Source organism: Hemitrygon akajei, chromosome 21 (assembly GCF_048418815.1).
Source record: "Hemitrygon akajei chromosome 21, sHemAka1.3, whole genome shotgun sequence".
NCBI lineage: Eukaryota > Metazoa > Chordata > Chondrichthyes > Myliobatiformes > Dasyatidae > Hemitrygon > Hemitrygon akajei.
The window spans coordinates 1445855-1473425 of NC_133144.1; the positions used below are offsets into that span (position 1 = coordinate 1445855).

The 27571-nt window shown below is 43.6% G+C and overlaps 1 protein-coding gene across 6 annotated transcripts in view; it reads right to left on the reverse strand.

The window, feature by feature from the left end:
• Window positions 1-10194: 10194 nt before the first annotated feature.
• adpgk (ADP-dependent glucokinase) overlaps window positions 10195-27571 on the reverse strand; it is a 36273-nt gene continuing 18896 nt past the window's right edge. For 5 of the 6 annotated variants that reach the window (XM_073024709.1, XM_073024712.1, XM_073024710.1 and 2 more), the window contains 3 exons: window positions 27245-27441; window positions 15933-16031; window positions 10195-13663 (listed from right to left, as the gene is read on the reverse strand). In XM_073024709.1, the coding sequence (XP_072880810.1) occupies window positions 13106-13663; window positions 15933-16031; window positions 27245-27441 (854 nt within the window). In that variant the 3' untranslated portion in view covers window positions 10195-13105. The remainder of the gene's footprint in view (window positions 13664-15932; window positions 16032-27244; window positions 27442-27571) is intronic. The other variant, XM_073024707.1, reaches the window with a different exon arrangement.

Sequence of the window (27571 nt, forward strand, 5' to 3'; positions counted from 1 at the left end):
GTGCCCTCTAGTTCTGGATACCCCCACCATAGGAAGCATCCTCTCCACATCCACTCTATCTAGTCCTTTCAACATTTGGTAAGTTTCATGAGATCCCCACGCATTCTTCTCAATTCCAGTGAGTACAGGCCCAAAGCTGCCTGTACTCATCTGTTAACCCCTTCATTCCTGAAATCATCCTCGTGAACCTCTTAGAATTGTGATCAAAAAGTTCCAAAACCTGGGCCTCTGTACCTCCCTCTGCAACTGGATCCTTGACTTCCTCACTGGGAGGCCACAATCTGTGCAGATCAGAAATAACATCTCCACTTCACTGGCAATCAACACTGGCGAATCTCAGGGATGTGTACTTAGCCCACTGCTCCACTATATGGCTAGGCACAGCTCAAGTGACATCTATAAATTTGCTGATGACATAACTACTGTTGGCAGAATTTCAGTTGCTGACGAGAGGGCATACAGAAGCAAAATATATCAGCTAATTAAGTGGTGTTGCAGCAGCAATATTGCACTCAATGTCAGTAAGACCAAAGAACCGATTGCAGACTTCATAAAAGGTAGGACAAGGGAACACACACTAGTCCTCATGGAGGGATCAGTAGGAAGAATGTGCAATTTCATGTTTTTCGGTGTCAACATCCCTGTGGATCTATCCTGGGCCCAACGTATCGATGCAGTTACAAAGAAGGCACAACAGGGGCTATATTTCATAAGGAGATTGAAGAGATTTGGTATGTCACCAAAGACTCTTGCAAATTTCTATAGATATACTGTAGAGAGCATTCTAACTGGCTGCATCACTTTCTGGTAAGGGGGAGATAAAAACACAGTCAGCTCCATCATGGGCACTATCTTCAAGGAGCGATGCCTCAAGAAGGTGGCATCCATCATTAAGGACCCCCATCACCCAGGACATGCCTTCTTCTCATTGTTACCATCAGGGAGGAGGTAGAGAAGCCTGAAAGCACACACTCAATTATTTGGGAATAGCTTCTTCCTCTCTGTCATCAGATTTCACACACACACACAACCAACTCCCCAGTCATCATGGACTCACCTTCACTACTGAGCCAGGGCTCTGGGGAAACTCAGACACAGCAAGACACTGGGACTGGATGGTGTGAACCCCAAGATCCTGAAGAAGTGTGCTAAGCAGCTGTGCGGAGTTCTCCAGCAAATCTTCAAACTGAATCTCATCCAGGTAAGGGTTCCGACCAGGTAAGGTTTCCCATCCAGGTAAGGGAAAACATTATGTGTGGTTCCAGTACCCAAGAAAGGCCAAATGAAAGTCTGGAATGACTACCGACCAGTGGCCCTGACCTCACACACCATGAAGACCCTAGAGAGGCTGGTCCTGGCTCACCTCCGACCCCTGCAGCCCTTGATCCCCTGCAATTTACCTACCAGGAGCACATTGGAGTCAACAATGCTGTCATCTACCTGCTGAAAAGAGCCTACTTCCATTTGGATAAGCAGGGCAGCACTATGAGGATCATGTTATTTGATTTCTCAACAGTCCTCAATGCCATACAGCCCTCACTTACTGCTGGAGGGAAAAGCTCCGTTCAATGCAGTTTGGCACTTCCATTGTATCCTGGATAATGGACAACCTGTCTGGCAAACATTGTTTGTGTGGCTTCAGAGCTGTGTCAGACGTGGCTATGAGCAGCACTGGGGCCCCAAAAGGGAATGTATTGGCTCCCTTCCTGTTTACCCCATATACCTCAGACACAACACTGAGTCATGTCATCTGCAGAAATTCTCTGACAACTCAGCAATAGTTGGGTGTATAAAGGGAAGACAGGAGGATATATACAGGGCTCTGGTGGAGAACATTGTTGAATAGTACAAGCTAAATTATCTTCAGCTGAACATCAGTAAGACAAAGGAAATGGTGCTGGACTTTAGGAAGACCAAGTTTGTACTGCTTCCCTGTCACTATTGATGGTGAGGATGTGGTGAGGAACTAAAGTACCTGGGGTTGAACCTAGGCAACAGATTTGAGTGGAGCACCAACACAGAGGCTGTGTACAAGAAGGGTCAAACTTGCCTCTACTTCCTCAGGAGTCTGAAATCCTTTGGTGTATGTAGGCCTCTTCTTCACATGTTCTACCAGTCTGTATTTGCCAGTACAATCTTCTATGTGGTGTTTGTGCTGGGGCAATGGCATCAACACGGGTGATGCTAGCAGGCTCAATAAACTGATTAGAAAGACTGGCTATTTTATAGGAGTCAAACTGGACATACTGGAGGCTGTGGTAGAACAAAGGACCCTATGAAAAATCCTAGCAATTCTGGACAATGTTTCTCACCCTCTGCTTGCCATCTTGGCTTAACAGAGGAGCACTTTAGTAATAGACTAAGATAACTGTGCTGCTCCAAAGAGCGCTATATGAGGTCATTCTTACCCTCAGCCATTAGGCTCTATAATGAGTCAACCTATAGCTGGGGAAGTGATGGTCCCCTCCTGTTAGACTCTGAGACTTATTTTTTATTCTTTCTTACTTCTCTTCTAATACTTGCATATTTGTATATCTGTGCACTTGTAATGCTACTGTGACACTAATTTCCTTTAGTATCTATCCAGCAACAAATTTTACGACATACACCAGTGATATTAAAACTGATACAATAGGTTTCAAAGGTACATTTAATGTCACAGAAATGTACACAATATACATCCTGAAATTCTTTTTCTTCGCAAACATTCACGAAAATAGGAGTGCCCCAAAAAATGAATGACAGTTATAAATCAGAATCCCAAACCCTGCTCCCCGTCCCATGCACAAGCAGTAGCAAGGCAATTACCACCCCCACCAACAAAAAAAAAAATCGGTGCTCCCCACCGAGCACTCAAGCGTGCAGCAAAGCATCAGTAAGACACGGACTTGCAGTACCCCGAAGACTACTCGTTCACCCAGTATTCAACATACCACAGGCTCTCTTCCTAATAAAGGAAAAAGATTCCAATATTCTGATTCCAATATAACCCCTCCTACATAGCCCTCCAACCTTGAGATCCATTTTCTTGCAGGCACCCCAAGAAAACAAAGAAACAATTTTAAAAAGCACACATAACAAAAGACCGACAAACATCCAATGTGCAAAAGAGGACAAACCATGCAAATAGTAAAAAAAGTTTAAATAGAACATGAGCTGAAGAGCCCACAGGCTGCAGAGACAGTTCAGCACCAATTCATCTGCCTCTATCAACAGCCCCTGCAGCAACCACTGTGTAAAAACTTACCTCTGACATCCCCTCCCCCCCTTACACTTTCCTCCAAACACCTTAAAAGTTATGACCCCTCACATCAACTACTTCCACTCTGGGTAAAAGTTTCTGGCTGTCCACTCGATTTATACTTATCACTTTATACACCTCTGTCAAGTCACCTCTTGCCCTCCTCTCCAAACAGAAAAGCCCTCATAAGATGTGCTCTCTAATCCAGGCAGCATTCTGGTAAATCTCTGCACCCTCTCTAAAGCTTCCACATCCTTCCTATAATGAGGTGATTAGAACTGAACATAATACTCCAAGTATGGTTTAACCAAGTTTTATAGAGCTGCAACTTTCCTGGACATTGAGGGGCTCAGCCCTGTGTAGAGGCCTCTCAAACAATTGAAATTTGTATCTTCTCAAGAGGGCATAAGTGGCAATGATGTGCTGTGCAGAAATGTACAATCACTATAATGCATAGAACCATTAACACTATGAATGTAGAAACTGAAAAACACAAAGGAATGCAGTGATGTGTTGCGCAGGGCATGTTCAAAGTACATTATCAAAGTGCCTATATATTATACAACCTTGAAATTCATCCCCTAACAGGCAGCCATGAAACAAAGAAACCCAAAAGAACACAAAAAACGACTGCCAAACACAACGTGCAGAGAATAAAAACACATCATGCCCATAAAAAAAGACCAAACATCCAGTGTGAAGGGGAAAAAAATACTGTGCAAACAATAACTGCAAGGAAATAATGATCTGAACTGAAGCCCGCAGAGTCCCACAGTTCAGTGCAGAGCCGAGTTGTGGAGCAGTGATCTGAACCGGCCTGTCCCTCGCCCCTGACACCCTCATCTCTTAAATTACTATAATGCAAGAACCACCAACACTATGAATGTATAGACTGAAAAACACAATGTAAAGAAAGCATTCTGACATTTTTGTATATACTCTTATGAGTACTCCATCTTTACATTTTGAAAATAATAAAAAATAAGCTGAGGAAAGGATCATACTCATACAATGACATCTATTTAGAAAACTAATCAACGCTGAAACAGAAAAAAAATAGCCACCTGGGCAAGATAACAGCCGAGAGTCGGGAATGGAGAACACTTTGGAATCACATCCTTGTCAGAATCAGTGAAACAACAGGAGAGCTAAGTGAAAGTAAATTCAAGAACTCACAATCATAAATGCACTTTCATGACTTCAGGACTCTCCAAAGCACTTGTATACAAATAAGATGCATTCTAGGCCCTGTATTATCAAAAATACAAGCTGAAGGAACTCAGCAGATCAAATATAAAGGGAATGGATAGTCAATGATTTTCATTGAGATCTTTCATCTGGACTGAAAGATAGAAGCGAGATAGCCTGAATAAGAAGGTGGAAGGAAGAGGGTGGAATAAGACCTAGCCAGCTGTTGATGGAACCAGGTAAGGAGAGGTGGAGATGCTGCCTGACTAGCTAAGGTCCTCCTGTTTCTTGTCCGTTGCTCCAGATTCCAATGTCTGCAGTGTCTTGTGCCCCCATATTACTAGCTTCCCTCCTCAAGGCTAAGAAAGACCACGGTAGCTTTAAGTTCAATGGGTACAAAAGATTAACTCCACCATGGATAGTCCCAAACCCAGCTATGAAAGGAGGAGGATTGAGCATGGGGCTAGCAAACCCATCCTGTAAATACCTAGTGCTACAGAAATACCAACAGAAGCTCCAAAGATCTCACCGCTGGAAGAGGAAGGATCTTCAAAAATGAGTTACATCTGGGGACAATTTGTAGGACTGATCCAGGACACAGGAGACTGGCGGGCTACTGTCGGGGTGATGGGTTAAGAAGTAGTACAAAAGATGATCAGATGGGGTCTAGAACATGAAGCACTGTCCAATAGATAACTGGTTTTAGAAACTGCCGCAGGAGACCTCATCATCACAGTAAGAAAGCAATGAGCTTGTCTACTAATTCAGTTAATTGAGCATGGGCATTTATATAACAAAAACTATTCCATTCCATGCTAGCTGTTGGATGACCATTAGTTTAAAAAGGTCCCAATGAAATGATGCAAACTTAATTCTTTCTGCATTCAAGTATTACCAAAAAAAATCTCCTGTAACTAAGCCTGCTTTCACATTGTGCACAACTCTAAATCTTTCACCACATTTTACTCCCACCCTGCTGCCAGGCTACCCTCACCAGTACCTTTCTCAGAAGTTGTGCAGTATTAGTCAACCCCCAATCACACAGTGACAATTCAAGTTTGGATGAAGCATGCCACCCAATCTCCACCATCCCACTGTTGGACTTGACTGAAACTCGATGACATTGTGGGATATTCCAAGACCTTGCATCCATTTCCAGAATTACTTGTTACTACTTAGGGTTAGAAACACGCTTTACTGAAGTTGGGTAACTGCTTGCTAAATATTACAAGAACTCTCACTACTCATTATATTCTGCTGGGACTATGGACAGAGTATCAAGATCAGTTTCAGTAATAATGCTATATGACATGGTCTACCCTCTGCTACATATACAATCTAGATTGATATAGTTAATTGAGCACAGCATTTTCACAGCACTATCTGAAAATATCTGGGTTTTCAAAAGAAAAAGTTGAACAGAGAAATAAATACAAAGCATTTGATTTTTAACAGAAGTGTAAATGAGAGATGACAGATACTAGAATATAAAGGTCATCGATCCTGATGCTGAAGAACAGTTATTTTTCAAAATTTGTACTTAATGTTTTTTCAACTTAGCAAGATGTCAATGCCACAAATAGAAAAACATATCCAGCACTTCATGACTATCTTATTACACACTCTTATGACAGTTTCTGAATGAATCCGGTTCAATATGTATCACAAATTTCAGCATTTTCCCTTTTTACTCACATTGTCTAGTTTTCTCATTCACATCATTTTCAATTTCTACTGATTTTCAAGATCATTCTTCCTTCAAATTCCTCCCATTTATACCTACTGTTGCTCACCCAGATATTTGTCAGTCTCTCCTGCAATATTCCTATTATTTTCTCCATAATCACAGTCTCTAACCCAGCTGCTCTGGTATTCCCACAAAATCCAGTCATCTCTTTGCACTTGCAGTGTTTCTGCTCCTTCATTGTCCTGACATTTTCTCAGCATGTTACATTCTTGTTCATTCTGCAATGACCAATATTCAATGCTCTCCTGGGAGTCCCAGAGTAACCTCTCTCTCCTGCTAATCACTTCAATACCTTCTCAGTCTCCCTTTATCCCCCATAAATTCTCTATTCCCAATTCCTGTTCATTCACCTCTAACTCTCAATATTCACCCCAGCTCCCTTTCCCAGGAATTCCAATTTCTCACTCTTTGTAATCCCTCTATCCCCATTCTTCCTCATCCCTGTCATGGATTCAAATTCTCTCACTTCCAGTTCCAACTAATTTTCCCCATTTTGTCCCGCTGTCCCTTTCAGAATAGGCAGCACCCACTTAGTGCATTTCTCCCTCATTCTTAGTATTTCACTTAATCCCAGTGTTGTTTTCCCATGCATTCTGAGCTCAGAATCACAGTATGTTTATCGCGTTCAGCCCATCCAGTCCCTACTAGCTTCATCTGATTAAAACCGATCGAGAAATCCTTCTCCCCACAGCCTTGCGCATACTTCCCACCCAGTGCCCCATCAGCTTCCAATTTGAACGCCACAATGCATTTCAAACCCCAGCCTCTTGCCACCAAACGAAGTTTTTCATCCTGTCACTTGTAGCTGTCTTGCTCATCACCTCCATTTCCCCGGCTCCTGCGAAACCACCCCCCGCCAATCCCTTCACGACTGGGGACGCCCCACTCGGCTCCCTGGTCACCTCCTGTACTCCAAGGAGAAGCGTCAGCTTGTGCCGCGCACCTCACGGCGACCGTCCCTCAGCAGACGGTGGCGACCCTCCCCTCACATCCCCAAACACCAGCATTCTCCGTCTCTTCATTCCCGCTGTTCCACCATGCCCGGGATCTCCTCACCATCCCGGGATTCCACCTTTACCTGAACTCCGGGCCGCACTCAAAGCCGCCAGCGCCAACAGGAGCTGCAGTCGGCGCTCCGCCATCTCCCGCCACCGCTGCCGCAGGCCTGCGCCTGAGTATCGGGCGCCCGCTGCTGCCGCACCGGTATTCGCCGCCTGTCCGCAGTCGGTCGGGAAGAACTCGCCGAACCGAGCCGAGCGAGGCTGCGAGCGGCCGCCACTCGCGGACAATACCCAGCATGGACGGGGTCGCCCACAAAATCCGGCCTGGAACACAGCGTCCGCCGCAGCCAAACCCGCAACGGAATTCCCAGAGTGGATTGGATGGGCATACCAACTGCAAAACCCGACCTAGAGCTCCAGTCACCACAGCGACTGGACTGGAATCGCTGCAACAAAAATTGGGAGAATAATTTGAAGCTAAAAACATTTAAAATAACGAACTGACTATACAGAAATCCTAATTTAAAAAAAGGATATGCTAGGAGTGCTCAGGAGGCTCACTGAAATATTATGGAAAGTCTTGATCTGAAACGTTTAACTATTTTTCTACATACCTGTATACGTTCTGATCATTTCTGTCCAAATCTCGACTGCAGCAAAAGAACAGGAATCACTGTCGTCAAATTCTAATGGACATGAAAAATTGAACCTTACTGAAGGACAGGCAGGCCTGTAACGTTTAACATAGTGATCAGTGACTGTCTCAGCTCAAAATATTAACCTTTCCATAGATGTTGCCTGGCCTGCTGACTTCATCCAGCATTTTGTGGGTGTTATTCTGGATTTTCAGCATCTGCAGAATCTCTTGTGGTTATGAAAAAATTGGGTTCAAAGACAGGGCAAACCATAGGAACATAGAAAACCTACAGCACAATACAGGCCTTTCGGCCCACAAAGATGTGCCAAACATGTCCCTTAGAAATTACTAGGCTTACCTATAGCCCCCTATTTTACTACACTCCATGTACTTATCTAAAAGCCTCTTAAAAGACCCTATCGTACCCGCCTCCACCACTGTCGCCAGCAGCCCGTTCCATGCACTCACCACTCTGGAGAAAAAAAAAACTTACCCGACATCTCCTCTGAACCTACTCCCCAGCACCTTAAACCTGTGTCCTCTTGTGGCAACCACTTCAGCCTTAGGAAAAAGCCTCTGACTATCCACATGATCAAAACCTCTCATCATCTTGTACAGCTCTAACAGGTCACCTCTCATCCTCCTTTGCTCCAAGGAGAAAAGGCCAAGTTCACTCAACCTATTCTCATAATGCATGCAATCCAGGCAACATCCTTGTAAATCTCCTCTGCACCCTTTCTATGGCTTCCACATCCTTCCTGTAGTGAGGCAACCAGAATTGAGCACAGTACTCCAAGTGGGGTCTGACCAGGGTCCTATATAGCTGCAACATTACCTCTCGGCTCCTAAATTCAATTCCATGGTTGATGGAGGCCAATACACCATACGCCTTCTTAACCACAGAGTCAACCTGCACAGCAGCTTTGAGCGTCCTATGGACTCGGACCCCAAGATCCCTGATCCTCCACACTGCCAAGGGTCATTAATACTATATTCTGCCATCATATTTGACCTACCAAAATGAACCACTTCACACTTATCTGGGTTGAACTCCACCTGCCACTTCTCAGCCCAGTTTTACATGTCCTGCTGTAACCTCTGACAGCTCTCCACAATATCCACAACACCTCCAACCTTTGTGTCATCAGCAAACTTATTAACCCATCCCTCCACTTCCTCATCCAGGTCATTTATAAAAATCACAAAGACTAAGGGTCCCAGAACAGAGGGCCTCCACTGGTGACTGACCTCCATGCAGAATATGACCCGTCTACAACCACTCTTTGCCTTCTGTGGGCAAGCCAGTTCTAGATCCACAAAGCAATGCCCCCTTGGATCCCATGCCTCCTCACTTTCTCAATAAGCCTTACATAGGTTACCTTATCAAATGCCTTGCTGAAATCCATATACACTACATCTATTTCAAAGAATATACTCTTTGAAATGTTTATGTTGTTGCGTTAGGAAATGCAACTGCAAGCTCCCACATACAGTGATCTGATAACGATCAGCTAATTTCTCTCAATGATATTGACTGAATAAATAGGCCCCAGACAATGCAATACTAAACTGATCTTCTAGTGGGAGCAGCAGAATATCTTACATTCACTTCAAAAAAAAGCTAGGATCTAAAGTTCACATCACATCTGATACTGGAATATTCACTCAGCATTGTGCTGGGGTGTCAACTGAGTTTGTGCCCCCAGTGGGGGATGGTGCACTACATAACGCACAGCAGTTATTTGCCTAGGAACACTGCCCTCAAAGTTGTCCCCATAAGTTGGATATCATATCATATTGCTCACATTGCTATTCTTAAATAAAGAGCTGGGTCTGGAAGTTCCCAGTGACGAGGCACCTGTATTAGAAAGACTTTGGAGGTTCCTGGCAACAGTTCACCATTACCTTCTCAAGAGCATTTAGAATTTGGTAATAACTATTGACCCTGTTAACAAAGCCCAAATCTTGTAAATGATTGCAAAAACCCTGAAGACATTAACTACAGACTCAGTCAAAAAGATAGGATTTAGATTTTATTTCAAACATTTGCAAGCTGGTACCTCAGTAACGACTGCAGCCAATACCTGCATGTAAAGGAAATTCCTTCATTAGAAACTGGACCCTTTATGTATGCATCCTCCTCAAGGTAGTTTGAAGGTATCAAAAGGAAAGAAATTGATGAACATCCCAGCTACTCCTTCCTAGTAAGGAGCTCAAGAATGTTAAGAAAGATTTGAATCAGGATCTCCCCTAGGGGCAGAACACAACAAACACACATTCTCACTGATGCAATGCAAACAGTATTGTACACAACTACAGCATGTTTGTATTCCTTGCCACTGAATAATAAGGCACCATAAATAGAAAATAACTCACCTGCTGAAAGATGCCTTTTTAAAAAAAGACAGCATTTATTATAATACCCTGCTTTTACAAAAGTAAATGGTCACTGGATTGATACAGTACTTAAACCACTGAAATTTAACAAAAAACTCTCAAATTTGTTGGACATCGGCAATTTACATAAGAGAAAACAAGGCATATATTCTTCCAACAATCTGCCATGAGGTATCTCTAGACTTCACAGAAAAAGCAGAGCAACCAGTGTTAATAAAGCTACAGTCAATTTAAACCATGTCAAACACTGCCTCGCAAAAATTTTCCACAATTTAAAATATACATGTCATACTATTGTTCCCATTGCCAAGAAAAATATTGATCCTCGAAATCAAATTGCAACGCAAATTGACACATAGCAGAATCCCAGCTTTTCAATGATCCATTTCTTATCTCCTGTTTTCACTGGGTACATTGTGGTAGGTCACAAAGTCACTAGAGGGAGCATGGAGACAGATCACAGTCCCAGTGCAATGCAAATGCTGAATTCCTGTTAATATCTTGCTGTTGATCGTGCAGAGTTGCCTTTGGCAGCAAACTCACAGTCAAAGACAACCCTAGAAGTATACCAGATGTGTAAATCAAAATGCTTAGGATCAGTTTGTCTTGTCTTTGCAAAGTAACATGCCAACTCTGCTGTTTTGACCATCAAAAAATTCCACATAATTTTGTATTACAGGTAACATTCCATATACTGTACATACAACCAGTGGACACTTCGCTGTAACAGAAAAACAATCAATTACACAAACCCCATTTTCACATTTGCTTTTGTGTGAATACTCTGCATTGTATGGCACTACACTGCCTCCTACTGAGCAGAGGCCTCCAAGGCAGAGGATATTTGAAAACAATTGATAAATGTTCAAGCTTGTTGCATTTATAATTTAAGCAGAGGATACATTTTGAAATCTTTCATCCTACACTGGTTCTATGAAATATACTTTCAGGAACAACCTTCACTAGTATTAATGACCTGTGAAAAGTCACAGACCTAAAAAGCAATGTTGACATCGCATCTACCAACAGTCGCTTCTGCAAAAAAAAAAATCCCCTTTAATGTGGAATATCTAATAGCTCAAGCACAACCATGGTGTTGTTGGAATGGGAAAAAACCCAAACGTTCCTCTATACAAAAAGCATTAAATAGCCAAGTTCACCCTCCAGTGTAAACATAGCTGATTGTCTGCTAAATTTGTAGCTGAATTTATGCCACAGTACGTCACAGCCTTTGGTTCAATGACATCTGAGAGAAAGCTAATCAGAGCAAAGATGGAAGTGATCTCAGTCAGCTGCCTGACTCAGACTTTGCCCTCAGTCAGGCAGCTCGTAACCTGGTGAGAGTAGTGGGGGGAAACACACAACTTTCAGACTCAGCTTTAAATGTTTTTTTTAAATTTACTTCCTCTACATTGGGTGTCAAGATGTAGAATAAACAGTACAAGTATACCCATACTGTGCCTCCCAACACCTCACTTCTGCACTTCCCCATTCTCTATGTGATAACTTCAACAGTCGGTACAAGCTATTCAATTGAGGAGCTTCGCAACTCTGGTCCAGCCTTCCAGGTACATACATTTTGCAGAAGCCCCTCCACCCACCCTCCAAATGTATGCAGGAATGAAAACTGTTAGGGTCCTCTCCAACCCTCCCAGTCATTGACCGAATTAATGCCCCCATACCTGGCAGCATCTCAGAAAGACAAGGCCTCTAACTACCACAGGGTTGTTTTACTTGCCACAGCTACAGTTGGTTTCCTTAAATGGAGATGCCAGACAGGCTAAATCAGAATCATGATCACTAACAGTTCATTACTCCTTTCTCGATAAAAAGGCTGAAAAGTAGCACCTATGCCTTATTTCACACCTCCCACATCCCCACCCAGCACTTTTTTCAACCACTCCTCTTAAAGTATAGATTTCTAGGAAAATGCTGTTTCAAAGCCTGGCTTTCACTCTGAATTGGTGGTGTGATGCAGCAGTTTTCAAATACAGAAATCCATTCTGACTGGAAGTTATAAAGCTTTCCTGACTGAACAAAGGCATTAAACTACAATCGTTCAGCTTTAGGGTTAGTAAGAGAAAGGTCACAGCTGACAGCAGGGAGCAATAAGGTGTTGACCACTAGGTAAATCTGGTACATTTCCAATTACTAGCCTTTCAAATTTCAGTATCTCCTGAAGGAAGGGAGGAAGTAATGTCTTACAGTGGAAATGAAGCAAAGCCTTCTTTAAAGCCAAGTAGTAAGACTGATAATTGTTGTTCACCTGGCTGTCGGAAGCAATGCCTGCAACTCAGAAAAGCATCCTGTTTGTCAGTCCCCACATCATGCAGTTTGCAATTAGAGATGAATTAAGGCAAGCCATGATAGATACAATGGGCTGAATAGCCTAATTCTGCTCCTATGTCTTATGACACTGAAATGGCACTGAAACCACATTCATTCTGCATGTGGAAGTCTACCAGTACAAGATTATCCATGGATTAAAATCTGTGGAAGACCCATCTAATACATTGCATCTCACAAATAACTATATAACTACACCAAAAACTCACTGTATCGCAAACAACTTAACTACATTTCCAAAGATCTCATCAAAAATAGGAAATGTAGAAAAGTTTGAAAAGAACTTGATATAAAAGAAAATGAAAAGATTTGAGACGTCTATAGAATACAGCAAATCTACAAATGAAAACTGCATTCACTTACTTGTTGGCTTTCTTACACTATATCCAGGATTAAAAAGCACCTCACACCCGTACCTGCTGTCCCTTCTCCCTGCTCTAAGCCATGACACACACCCCACACTCAAAGAGCCATTCCTACACTACATAGAAAATTTGCCATTATTACATTGTCAGGTTTGACACTGTCTTGTTGAACACTGAGTCACGTCACTGCCGTTCAGAATACAACAAGCCTTCCGCAGAGATGCTGTCTCCCAATCCTACAGTCCTGATTGGATCAATGCAAACCAGCACAGGGGTAATGAAGAACGTAATGTTTTCTCTGTGCCACATGCCCACTGGGTCAGTTGGACTCAGTGTCATTTTCTTGGTCTTCAATGATTTGTCGATGTTTGACAGAACAAACTGCATGGGGAATTTGAGAACAACTTTTGTGGGGTCAATGGCGCCGGTACCACATGCTTGACTCCCAGCAATTCGCGCACCAGCTGCAACAGATGCGACTTGATTGTTCCAGTAACCGTCAATAATTGCTATCACGTGGTAAGAGAGTGTGTGAAAATGAATGCGAGTTAAATCTGAATCTCTGGTTGAGTCTGTGCGCCCGTACTCCTTGAGGAGCCAGAAGATGATATCGCTGACCATTGCAACATCAGGAGTTCCACTCCAATACTGTTGTGAGCTGTGAGGCCCTGAACCAGCGCGACTGATGAACAAGAGCTCCTGCTCATTTAGGCCAATCGAGTTCACAAGAGTGAGAACCTGCTGAGGAAAAGAAAAGTGGATCAGATGGGAGATAATCTAACAGCATACCAAACAGTCAGGGGAATATAACCCTCAGTGATTATGTAGAGGCTAAAAGATGACCAGTTATTTGTCACACAATAGCCTAATTCACACCACTGTGGGAGGAGGGGGGTGGAGATCAAGTAAGTATAGATCTTTAGTATAATCCTAAAGGCAAAGTCTTTACTGGCACACTGGCGGATTTGTTCTGGCTACAACAGCACAAAATAAACGCAAGGATCCTTAAGAGTTACCAGCCAAAGGAAGTGCCTGGCTACTGGAGGTGTACAGGATGTCCATAGATGCTGTTGGTTGGGAAGGACATGGGCGTGAAGGAAGGACAAGGAGAAAGGTATGGTGGATAGTGAGATCAGGGAATGGTAGGAGCACATTGAGATAAAAAAGGTGGTGGTATTGTACCTATTGCATTAAGTTGATAAGTCTATCCCAGGTTATTGAGAAAGGCAAGAGAGGAGTTTGCTTGGGCTTTGATAAAGAAATGTCAAATACTAGAGGTCAGAGTTTTCTGTGAGGGTGAAAATATAAGGGACATATGCAGGGCAATTTTTGCTTCAGACACGGTGGTAAGCACTGCCAGAGATAGTGGTGCAAGCGGACACAGTAAGTGCTGTTCAAGAGGCATTTAAACAGATACACAAATGTGGAGAATGGAAGGATATGGATCATTTATGGCAGATGGGTTAGTGTAATTTGGCATCATAGCTGTCACAGACATTGTGGGCCAAAAGGCCGACTCATGTGCGGTACCGTTCCTCTACAATGAGGAGGGACTACACACTTGCAGACACCATTTCTAACTAGATGAAGATTGCTACAGCAACAGTGTAAATTTAACTAGAATCAAGAGAGGAATGGTATCTGAGTGTGTCTCCTCAAGTTAACTGCATTGGAACAAAGCAACCATCCCTGCTCGTTTATTATTCCACTTTTCAACTTGGAGGAATTTAAACTAATTTCCTGTTCCCACATTCTGCCAATTCAGTAAAATGGCAGCGTGAAGTTGAATCATTCCACCACAGTACAACATAGATCTACACTAATGGTCGCCAACCCATCGATCGCGATCAACTAGTTGATCTTTGAGACTTTCCCAGTTGATCCCAAAAAAAATGAAAAAAAGATACACAAATACTGTTGAGAGATTGTTTCCGGGTTGCGGGCTTTTAGTTCCGTTCTTTCTGTCCAGTGCGCATGCGTATAGCTCTCCGCACTACACAGTGTAATTCACCGGTCCCCAACCACCGAGGAAACGATACAAGTCAGCTGCACTTTTCCTCATTCCCTGTCACGTCAACTGTTGAACTTGAACCCACGCAAAGTCATCAGGCGACTAAACACAGTGATACCCTCACGCCAGGGATCACCAGTTGCCCTCAGGCAGCCGGTGGGAAGTGCCGTTGCTACTGGCTTGGAGCGCTGCCTCTGAACCTGTTTAGCACACTGAATGTTTATGGGGAACCCGGTGCTAAAATATTCGCAGACAACCTAATTCGGACTCAGCGTTTCGTAAGTATCAGAGCAGCTACCGCACTGTGATCTACTGAAACAAACATTTGTCAGCCGATTGATCCTTCGGGGGGGGGGCGGGTGGGCGCTCTGTCGCACTCCCCGCTCGGTCGGCCGCGCTCTCCGGACTGTGACCGCCACGGCTCCAGTACGGGGACCTCCGGCTCTGACCTTGTCCTCTCACCCCACCCACGACCAGCCGCACCTGGCCAAGGCGTCTGGTGGCCAGCGGGCGGGAGGCTGTCTAATGAGGCAATGTCTCAAAACTGCTTCAGTACCCTGAGTCCAAGCACCCAGCACTTAAAGACGAACCCGCTGAGTTTTCTCAGCGGAAAAAACGGGAGCAAGTGGGACAGAAGCCGACAGCCACGAAAACTAGAATAGGCTGGACTTAAGGAACCTGCTTCGAGTATCGCTGTATTCCGGTCATGTTTAACCCCACCCCCCACCCCCATCGGTCGGTCCACAAGAATATTATCAATATTAAACCGGTCCGCAGTGCAAAAAAAAAAGGTGGGTACCCCCGGGGTTTATATATTATTTCTACTTCCAGGTTGCGGGGTTTTACTTCCGGTCTTTTCTGTCCTGGTGCACATGCCTATAACTAACAGATGTGGGGTCAATCTTGCATTTTACTAAGGCCGAGGTAGGGGATCTTGGGCTTAAAAAGGTTGGTGACCACTAATCTACACCCTTCATCTACCCCAAAAACAATCATTACCTGTTCCACAATTGTATTCATGTACGCAGTGTCTGTCATGCTGGCAAGCTCCAGGTGCACCGTGATTTCACTGGGGATCTGAGAGATTAACAGGCTCACCTGTGATGTGGATTAATTGGGGAATGGGTGGAGCAAACAGAAGTCATTATGTTCAAGCTTAAACAGACATTGGTTACAGTTCAGAGAAATATCAATCCTGCTTTAAGAAACATTTAGAATTGTCATAACAAAATCCAATACTAACCTTCAGCAAGTAATGAAATGCTCTTAGTTATTGTTGACCCTCTGCTCCTCACTTGGGAAGGCCTCAGTTTTCTTGACAGCATTAATACCATAATTCCCTCGAAACTAATCAATAAGCTTCAAGACCTTGGCCTCAATACCTCCTTGTGCAACTGGATCCTCAACTTCCTCACTTGCAGACTGCAGTCAGTTCACACCACTGTCACTAGCCACATCAAAGGTGGTAACAAATCAGCATATGGGGGGGGGGGGGGAGAGAGACTGAAAATCTGACTGAGTGATGCCACAACAATCTCTTACACAATGTCAGCAAGACCAAGAAGCTGATCTTCAGGAGGAAACAGGAGGTTCATAAGCCAGTCCTCATCTGGGGATCAGAGGTAGAAACTTTAAATTCCTCAGTGTTCTATTTCAGAGGACCTCTTCTGGGCCCAGTACGTAAGCACAGTAGCACCTATACTTCCTTCACAGCTTTCAAAATTTCACCATGACATCTAAAGTTCTGACAAACTTCTGTAGATGTGTGGTGGTTAGTATACTAAATGGCTGCATCACAACCTGATATGGAAACACCAATACCTGTGAACAGATAATCCCACAAAAAATAGTGGATACAGCCCAGTCTATCATGGGTAAAGCCCTTCCCACCATTGAGCACATCTACACAGAGCATGGTCACAGGAAAGTATCATCCATCATCAGGGTCCCCCACCAGCTAAGTCAAGGTCTCTTCTTGCTGCTGCCATCAGGAAGGTGGTACAGGAACTCAGGACTCACTACCAGGTCCAGGAACAGTTATTACTCCTCAGCCATCAGGCTCTTGAACCAAAGGGGTAACTTCACTCGACAATCACTTGCCCTATCGTTGAAATGCTCCCACAACCTATGGACTTACAAGGGGTGATTCATAAATTTGTGGCCTAAGGTAGGAGTCAATTTTAGAAAACCTAGCACATTTATTTTTCAACATAGTCCCTTCCTACATTTACACACTTAGTCCAGCAGTCGTGGAGCATATGGATCTTGTTCCTCCAGAAAGTGTCCACAGCAGGGGTGATTGATAAGCTCATGGCCTAAGGTAGAAGGAGATGAGTTATACAGCTCTCATTACATGCACATGCAGTTCAACTCTGAGTGATTATGCAGAAAGTTTGAAGTTAATAACTCATCAGTTAATAAACTCATCAGGGGTGATTGATAAGTTCGTGGTCTAAGGTAGAAAAGGAGATGAGTTAACTTCAAACTTTTTGCATAATCACTCAAAGAGTTGACCCTCATGTACATGTAACAAGAGCTGTATAACTCATCTCCTTCTACCTTAAGCCACTTATCAATCACCCCTTGTATTTTGAAGGACTTTATCAAATGTTCTTGATCTTTAATGCTTGTTTATTTACTATTATTTTTTTCTGTATTTGTACAGTTCATTGTCTTTTGCACACTGATGGAATTGGTGTGTTTTCTTCTTGATTCTATCATGGTTATTATTCTAATGTGGACTTATTGAGTATGCCCACAAGAAAAATGAATCTCACAGTTGTATATGGTGCCATATATGCACCTTGATAAGGAATTAACTTTGAACTTGCTTGAGTGCAAGCCCATATTGAAAACAAGTTCCAAAGGACTCAACTTTGTTATGTATGGTTTTCATGGATCCTATTGTACAGCAGATTACAGGATTGTTGCAGTATTGAGAATCAGGACCAGTTTTCAATACTGCAACAATCCTGAAATCATCTGACACAAATATAGGACAGAAAAACACATGTTTTGAGCTGTCTGTCCCCTTCTGATGGAAGAGCTGATGTGCAGAAAGGTGTGCTTAAGCACATTGGGAAGGTCTGCCAGAAGGAGAATGATGCTATCACTGGAGAGTCTGCATCTGGCATCTTAAATAGAATAGAAACTACAGAAATTAGAAAGAAGTCAATGTTATTTGATGTACTTAAATGGCAAGTCTTCAGCTCAAACAACAACAGGTTTGGGACCCCAGATCTGATGCTTCCATTGCGGCCTCCTCTACATTGATGAGACCCATCATAAATAGGCACACTGCCTCGTTGAGTACCTCCACTTCATCCACCAAAAGCAGAACTAGCTGGTGGACAAGCACGATGAGGTTGAGGAGCATCACCTTATATTCTATCTGAGTAGCCTCTAACCTGATGGTGTGGATATCAATTTGTCCTTCCAATTAAAAAAAATTTGCACCCCCTCCACTCTTCCTCTATTTCCCACTCAGACCTCTTAACTTTGCTCACCTGCTTATCGCCTCCCCCTGGATCCCCTCCTCCTCCCTTTTCTCCTAGGGTCCCCTCTTCTCTCCTATCAAACTCCTTCCTCTCCAACCCTTTATCTTTCCTATCCATCTGGCTTCACCTATCACCTTCTAGCTGGTCCTCCTACCCCTCTCCCCACCTTTTTATTCTGGCATTTTCCCCACTTCCTTCCCAGTCCTGAAGAAGGATCTTGGCCCGAAACATCGACCATTTATTCATTTCCATAGTTGCTTCCTGACCTGCTGAGTTCCTCCAGCATTCTCTGTGTTGCTTTGGTCTTCCAGTACCTACAGACTTGCTTGTGTTTAAAGTACAACAAGAGTTGTTGCCCTCCAACCATCGGGCTCCAGGACCAGATGTCACTGAACAGGCTCTCAGCTTGTTGTCTCACTTTCAGGGACATATGGAATATAGTAGGAAAGTGTATAGTCATGCACATTAATAGAAGGAATAAAGGTGTAGACTATTTAACAGGGAGAAAATTCAGAAAATCTGAGGTGCAAAGGGTTATCTTGCAGACTGAGTCAAGTTAAGGACAGCAATTACAATATTGTCATTCATTTTGAGACAATGAGAATAAGAGCAAGTGTGTAATCCTGAGGCTTTATAAGGCATAGGTCAGATCTCACTTGGAGGTATTGTGAGCTGTTTTGGGCCCTTTATCTAAAATAGGGTGTGCTAGCATTGCAGAGGGTCCAGATGAGGTCCCTGAGAATTATTCCAGGAATAAAAGGGTTAATGTATGAGGAGCATTTAATGGCTCTGGGTCTGTACTCGTTGGAGTTTAGAATGAGGGGTATCTGATTGAAACCTGTCAAATACTGAAAGGCCTAGCCAGAGTAGATGTGGAGAGGATACTTCACATAATGGGCGAGTCTAGGACCAGGGCACAGCCTCAGAAGAGAGGGGCATCTATTTAGAACAGAGATGAAGAGCAATTTACTTGGCCAGAGGGAAGTGAGTCTGTGGAATTCATTGCCACAGATGACTGTGCTGGCCAGGTTCTTTAGTATATTTAATAAAGGTTGATAGGTTCTTGGTTAGCCAGGGTGTCAAAGGTTACGGGGAGAAGGCAAGAAAATGTGGTTGTGAGCAATAAAAAATCAGCCATGATGGAATGGTGGCGCAGACTTGATGGGCCTAATTCTGCTCCTATGTCTTATGGCATTATGGGACACTGCCTTTGTTATGTATGGTTTTCATGGTTTCTATTGTACTTCATTTTCCTGTGGGTGCTTGCAAGAAAATGAATTACTGGTAAGCATTCTTAGAACTTTGAGATTCAAACGGTAAAGAAAAGCTTTAGAAAGTTGTTGGTCTGGACAGCTATCCAGTTCTTCGGGTGAAGAATCAATCAGCTTCCCTCTTGTGACTGCAATGGGATTTTGGGCTTTGCAGATGGCTGCGACTTTCTCTGTTTGATGATGATGATTATGGTTGTATGCGTGGTGGACTAAGAGAGACTTAAGATCAGAGTCACTCTCAGCATTGCCTCCCAATGGAGGGCAATCTTTGGTTTACACGAAACCCAAAGCAGTTGACTCATCCCTCAAGATATACACATGGCAGGGTATCCTCCTTCCCAGCTGATCCTTGTAAAACATCTTAAGGAGATAGAATTTTTTTTTAAAAACTGCAGAGGTTGGAGATCTGAAATAAAAGTAGAAAAGGCTGGGAACACTGCAGGTCCATTGATGTTGTGGCTCAGATTTAGTGTTTTGGTTTCTAGCTGTTCTGAGGACAGAGAAGGGAGCTAGGAGTCAGGGATGAGGGAGATTTAGAGACCGGGGTAATAGGTGAATCAGGACTAATGTTCAGAGTCTGTGGTCGAAGGTTGAGTCTGTAGGTACTGGGGAAACCAGCAATCCCCAGGTTGGCCATCATGCTATGTTTGTGCTGGAATATGTGGCCATACTTGTAGGCTTCCCCAGCACATCCTTGGGTGTGTTCATTGTTAAAGTAAACAACGCATTTCACTGTATGTTTTGATGTACAGTACATGTGATAAAGTAAATCTGAATCTGAGGTCATCAAATCCAATGGAAAGAGAAGCAAGGTTAATGTTTCAGGTCAGACACTATTGACCTCTGAGTGTCTTCAGCATCGTCTATTTTTACTTGCTAAGGGTAGAAATGACTTTCCTTGATTCACCTTAGCTTTGAAAAGTCTCCTGCCATCATAGCACCTGCACTTACTGCCTCCTTCACATGGCAGGTTGGTACACTTAAAGAAACATACAAACCAGCAGCCACTGGCCTTGGATATGTCAGCACCTTCATAAGATCCACCATCCCTTTCTGTTCTTTCATGTTACTTCATGACAAGACTCAAGATTATTCAATGTCACTTCCAGTACACAAGTGTAAAGGAGAACAAAACAATTGTTACTCTGGATCCAATACAGCACCAAAACAAAATCACAATAAGATAAAAGAACAAATTTAAAAAACACAATAAATACAAATACATCAGATACATCAGAATAGCTTACATACAAAGATTTATTGTAGGTCCATGAAGTGACACTAGGCTCAGGGGAGCATGTACATTAGATCACTGATAGGAAATGATAACAAGGTAATGGGGGAGCTGCAGAAGAATGGGATACAGCATGGAACAGGCTTTTTGGCCAAACTAGCCATACTGACCAGCAACACGCATATTTAACCCGAGCCAGGACAGTTTACAATGACCAATTGATCTACTGACCAGAACATCTTTGGAATATGGGAGGAAACCAAGTAGAGAATATAGAACATAGAATAGTACAGCACATTACAGATCCTTCGGCCCACAATGTTGTGCCGACCCTCAAACCCTGCCTCCCATATAACCCCCCACTTTAAATTCCTCCATATACTTGTCTAGTAGTCTCTTAAAGTTCACTAGTGTGTATGCCTCCACCACTGACTCAGGCAGTGCATTCCACGCACCAACCACTCTCTGAGTGAAAACCTTCCTCTGATATCCCCCCTTGAACTTCCCTTCCCTTAATTTAAAGCCATGTCCTCATGTACGGAGCAGTGGTGCCTTGGGGAAGAGGCGATGGCTGTCCACTCTATCTATTCCTCTTAATATCTTGTACACCTCTATCATGTCTCCTCTCATCCTCCTTCTCTCCAAAGAGTAAAGCCCTAGCTCCCTTAATCTCTGATCATAATCCATACTCTCTAAACCAGGCAGCATCCTCGTAAATCCCCTCTGTACCCTTTCCAATGCTTCCACATCCTTCCTATACTGAGGCGACCAGAACTGGACACAGTACTCCAAGTGTGACCTAACTAGAGTTTTATAGAGCTGCATCATTACATCGCATTTTTTAAACTCTATCCCTCGACTTATGAAAGCTAACACCCCATAAGCTTTCTTAACTACCCTGTCTACCTGTGAGGCAACTTTCAGGGATCCGTGGACATGTACCCACAGATCCCTCTGCTCCTCCACACTTCCAAGTATCCTGCCATTTACTTTGTACTCTGCCTTGGAGTTTGTCCTTCCAAAGTGTACCACCTCACACTTCTCCAGGTTGAACTCCATCTGCCACTGGTCAGCCCACTTCTGCATCCTATCAATGTCTCTCTGCAATCTTTGACAATCCTCTACACTATCTACAACACCACCAATCTTTGTGTCGTCTGCAAACTTGCCAACCCACCCTTCTACCCCCACATCCAAATCGTTAATAAAGATCACGAAAAGTAGAGGTCCCAGAACTGATCCTTGTGGGACATCACTAGTCACAACCCTCCAATCTGAATGTACTCCCTCCACCACGACCCTCTGCCTTCTGCAGGCAAGCCAATTCTGAATCCACCTGGCCAAACTTCCCTGGATCCCATGCCTTCTGACTTTCTGAAAAAGCCTACCGTGTGGAACCTTGTCAAAAGCCTTACTAAAATCCATGTAGATCACATCCACTGCACTACCCTCATCTATATGCCTGGTCACCTCCTCAAAGAACTCTATCAGGCTTGTTAAGCATGTTCTGCCCTTCTCAAAGCCATGCTGACTGTCCCTGATCAGACCATGATTCTCTAAATGCCCATAGATCCTATCTCTAAGAATCTTTTCCAACAGCTTTCCCACCACAGATGTAAGGCTCACTGGTCTATAATTACCTGGACTATCCCTACTACCTTTTTTGAACAAGGGGATAACAGTCACCTCCCTCCAATCCTCCGGTACCATTCCCATGGACAACGAGGACATAAAGATCCTAGCCAGAGGTTCAGCAATCTCTTCCCTTGCCTCGTGGAGCAGCCTGGGGAATATTCCATCAGGCCCCGGGGACTTATCCGTCCTAATGTATTTTAACAACTCAACACCTCCTCTCCCTTAATATCAACATGCTCCAGAACATCAACCTCACTCATATTGTCCTCACCGTCATCAAGTTCCCTCTCAGTGGTGAATACTGAAAAGAAGTATTCATTGAGGACCTCGCTCACTTCCACAGCCTCCAGGCACATCTTCCCACTTTTATCTCTAATCGGTCCTACCTTCACTCCTGTCATCCTTTTGTTTTTCACATAATTGAAGAATGCCTTGGGGTTTTCCTTTACCCTACTCGCCAAGGCCTTCTCATAACCCCTTCTTGCTCTTCTCAGAGATCTCTTGCCCTTCTTAAGCTCCTTTCTTGCTACCCTATATTCCTCAATAGACCCATCTGATCCTTGCTTCCTAAACCTCATGTATGCTGTCTTCTTCCACCTCACTAGATTTTCTACTTCACTTGTCACCCATGGTTCCTTCACCCTACCATTCTTTATCTTCCTCACCAGGACAAATTTATCCCTAACATCCTGCAAGAGATCCTTAAACATCAACCACTTGTCCATAGTACATTTCCCTGCAAAAACATCATCCCAATTCACACCCGCAAGTTCTAGCCTTAGAGCCTCATAATTTGCCCTTCCCCAATTAAAAATTTTCCTATCCTCTCTGATTCTATCCTTTTCCATGATAATGCTAAAGGTCAGGGAGCAGTGATCACTGTCCCCCAGATGCTCACCCACTGACAGATCTGTGACCTGACCCAGTTCATTACCTAATACTAGATCTAGTATGGCATTCCCCCTAGTTGGTCTGTCAACATACTGTGACAGGAATCCATCCTGGACACACTTAACAAACTCTGCCCCATCTAAACCCTTGGAACTAATCAAGTGCCAATCAATATTAGGGAAGTTAAAGTCACCCATGATAACAACCCTGTTATTTTTGCACCTTTCCAAAATCTGCCTCCCAATCTGTTCCTCTGCTGGTATCTCTGCTGCTACCAGGGGGCCTATAGAATACCCCCAGTAGAGTAACTGCTCCCTTCCTGTTCCTGACTTCCACCCATACTGACTCAGAAGAGGATCCTGCTACATTATCCACCCTTTCTGCAGCTGTAATCGTATCCCTGACCAGTAATGCCACCCCTCCTCCCCTTCCCCCCCCCCCCCCCCATCCCTTTTAAAGCACTGAAATCCAGGAATATTGAGAATCCATTCCTGCCCTGGTGCCAGCCAAGTCTCTGTAATGGTTACTACATCATAATTCCATGCATGTATCCAAGCTCTCAGTTCATCACCTTTGTTCCTGATGCTTCTTGCATTGAAGTACACACACTTTAGCCTTTCTACCTTACTACCTTTATACCCTTTATTCTGCTTCTCTTTCCTCAAAGCCTCTCTATATGTTAGATCTGGCTCTACTCCATGCACTTCTTTCACTGCTCTATCGCTCTGGGTCCCATCCCCCTTGCAAATTAGTTTAAACCCTCCCGAACCATGCTAGCAAACCTACCAGCAAGGATATTGCTCCCCCTTGTGTTCAGGTGCAACCCATCCAATCTGTACAGGTCCCACCTTCCCCAGAAGAGATCCCAATGGTCCAAAAATCTAAAACCCTGCCCCCTGCACCAACTCCTCAGCCACGCATTCAAATGCCATCTCCTCCAATTCTTACCATCACTATCACGTAGCACTGGCAACAATCCTGAGAACGCCACCCTTGAGGTCCTGTTCTTCAGCCTTCTGCCTAGTTCCCGAAACTCACACTTCAGGACCTCATCCCTCTTCCTGCCTATGTCGTTGGTCCCAACATGTATCACGACTTCTGGTTGCTTTCCCTCTCGTACCAGGATGTCATGCACCCGGTCAGAGACATCCCGGACCCTGGCACCCGGGAGGCAACAAACCATACAGGTTTCATTCTCACGTCCACAAAATCTCCTGTCTGCTCCCCTGACTATAGAGTCTATAGAGAAACATACAAACTCTTTACAGACGGCGTCGGAATTAAGCCCCAACAATCTGTGCTGTAACAATATCTTGCTAACTGCTGCTGTGGCACCCTAATCTTGCCACAACAATCCAGCCTTTTCTTGGATAATCAAACTCAGGAGTACATGCTACTGATTATTTACCACAAGCTTCACACATCATTTTTAGTCTCTCAGTTACACACACCATTATTGTTCTACACAATACGTATACCCAGGGAGAACTATCTCCATAAATAATAGGAACCTATAGAGTAACACTCTGATAATGCACTAGGTGTTTGCCATCTGGCTCACCAAGCAGTTTCCTGCATCCTCTTTAAAAAGACAGGGGCCCCACTTCCCACATCCCTCTAAATTCATCTGGTTCACTAGAAATTTTATTATATCGAATTAAAAACAGATTGGGGTACTAACAGGAACAATGTCTAATTGTGCCGGAAACCTGCCAGTCTAGCATACCGATGTCCTGAAGTAACAAATTATCAGAGTTTAATGTCTTTTCAATAGTCAATTGTGTCAATTAGATGCCATTCCTCTCAAGAGATACTTGTGAGAATGATTTGAGTAAACAGCTGTGTATTTCAGAGGAGGTGTCAGTGGAGTGGACACTGATCTTTGTTGGTACAGCTGCATCTCCTGGGATTTCAGCTGCTAACAATGAAATCATCTTTCTCTGCCACCTAATGATTATTCGTTACAGTGAAAGAAAGCTTTGTAAATCAGGGACACATATCCTCACAACTTGACTGTATTATTGTGGTGAATCTTTATAAATTGAGCATTTGATAAGTAAAGTGATACTGGTAGATCAATAATGACTTCTGTTGAAAGAAATGAATCAGAATCCAGTTGTCTATTAATGGAAGGAGAAAAAAATCCTTCTGTGACAATTCAACAAATGTGCAGAGGGTGAGAACATCAGCACTGCATCAGAGCAGAACTGTAAATTCTGTCAACTGCACTGAAGCCTTCTAAAAAGCAATAAAAGCAGATCAAAAAATAACAAAGAGGCAAAAATTCTTAGGTAAGTGTAGCAGCAATGGCATTTTATTCATAAAGTGGGGAAAAGGCAAACTTATTATTAGACATGAATAGACCTCACGTACAAGGGATGCCTAGGGAAGAGTGACATCTCTGGTGAAGGGGCTTGTCAAATCCATTCTGGGACAGCTCAATCACCTTTGGGCCCCATTGGACACTCAGCTCTCCAGGTAGCTGTTAGCATACAACAGCAGCTACAACGTTTCGACAGTCAGGCTTAAACAGGTCAGGGTAACTGGAGGGCCTCATACCCCAGTGAGATAGGGATATGCCCGTCCTAGTATGTGACATCAGCTCCAGCACACTAGGCAGATGAGTTCAACAGTAAGATCCACTGCCCGGAAGGTGGTACTACAACACTTTGTGGACGGTAAAGGGGATGACAGAAGTTGTCAATGCATTCCACTGCAAGAAAGGAAGACCCCAGTTGTGACGACTACTCGTACCACTGGACCCGGACACCTGAGATTGAGAGAGTGGAACTACCCCTGTGCAATAGTTTTCCATTTTAAAAACTCTACCCTCATTGTCAGATATGACACACAACCAACCACAATAAGATGGACTCCTGATCTCACAATCTACTTGGTCACGGTCTTTATTTTATTTATTTAGAGATACAGCATGAAATTGACCCTTCCAGCCCTTCAAGCTGTGCCACCAGCTACCCACTGGTTGAACCCCAGCCTAATCATGGGAAGATTTACAATGGCCAGTTAACCTCCCAACCAATACTGCTTTGGATTGTAGGAGGAAACCCACACATTCCTCAGAGAGAACATACAAACTTAGATGGATTGAACTCCAAACTCTGAGCTGTTATAGCGTCATGCTAACCTCTATACTTAGTATCTGCCTGTACTGCACTTTCTCTGGAACTGTAACACTATTCTGCATTCTCTTATTGTGTTTCCCTTGTACCAGCTCAATGTACTGATATGATAAATACTCTGAACGAATGACATGCAAAACAAAGCTTTTCACTGCACCTCAGTACAGTAACAATAAACTTATAACCAACCAATTAAAATCACATTCCAACACTTCAACAGAAAACATATAAAATCCCAATAGCACAGAGTATTTTTAGTTCTGGACAGCTTAAGCAGGGGCAATACCCTCTGTGAATCCTGCCAGAACTTTGTAATTTTCAGTGAAATCTTCTATTTCTTGGTGTCAAACTCTGTCCCGATCTCTCAACAACTCTATAGAAGGCCAATCAGAATTTACAATCCCAAAAGCATGGTAACATGGTAACAGATCATTCTAGCCCAACGAGCCCACACCACTATAATAACGTTAAGCTAACTGCAGTGGTATTGTGCTGCCCTTTTTGTTAGTAAGGATGTAGAGATGTTTAAGATAGGGTTGGGAGACAATTCCAACAAAGATAAATACTGCATAGCCTCAAGGAGTTCAAAGCATTAAGGGACAGGATACATTCAATGCCAAGTTAGTTCATACTTTTATCTTACCTCCTCTAGTCTCTTATCTCGTGCTTTCTTTCCCCGTCCCTCCATCATGTGTAAACCCGAAAGAACAACAAGCTCAGGTTTAAATTCCTCCAGACTTGATATAAGGGTTTCCAACATTTTCATTTCTCCATTCGACACATCGTGGGAGAAGATGAAGCGATTGGCATGAGGTGCCTCAATCTCCCCCCAGTTTTGTCCTACACAAAAGAGCCTACATTTAGCTTAATTCTTCTCAACAACAGACATTGGCAATATGTAATAATCCATGTGTCAGTGCATTTGTCATCAACTTTTCCCAGGCAGCTATCACTGAATGCAAGGCTGTGG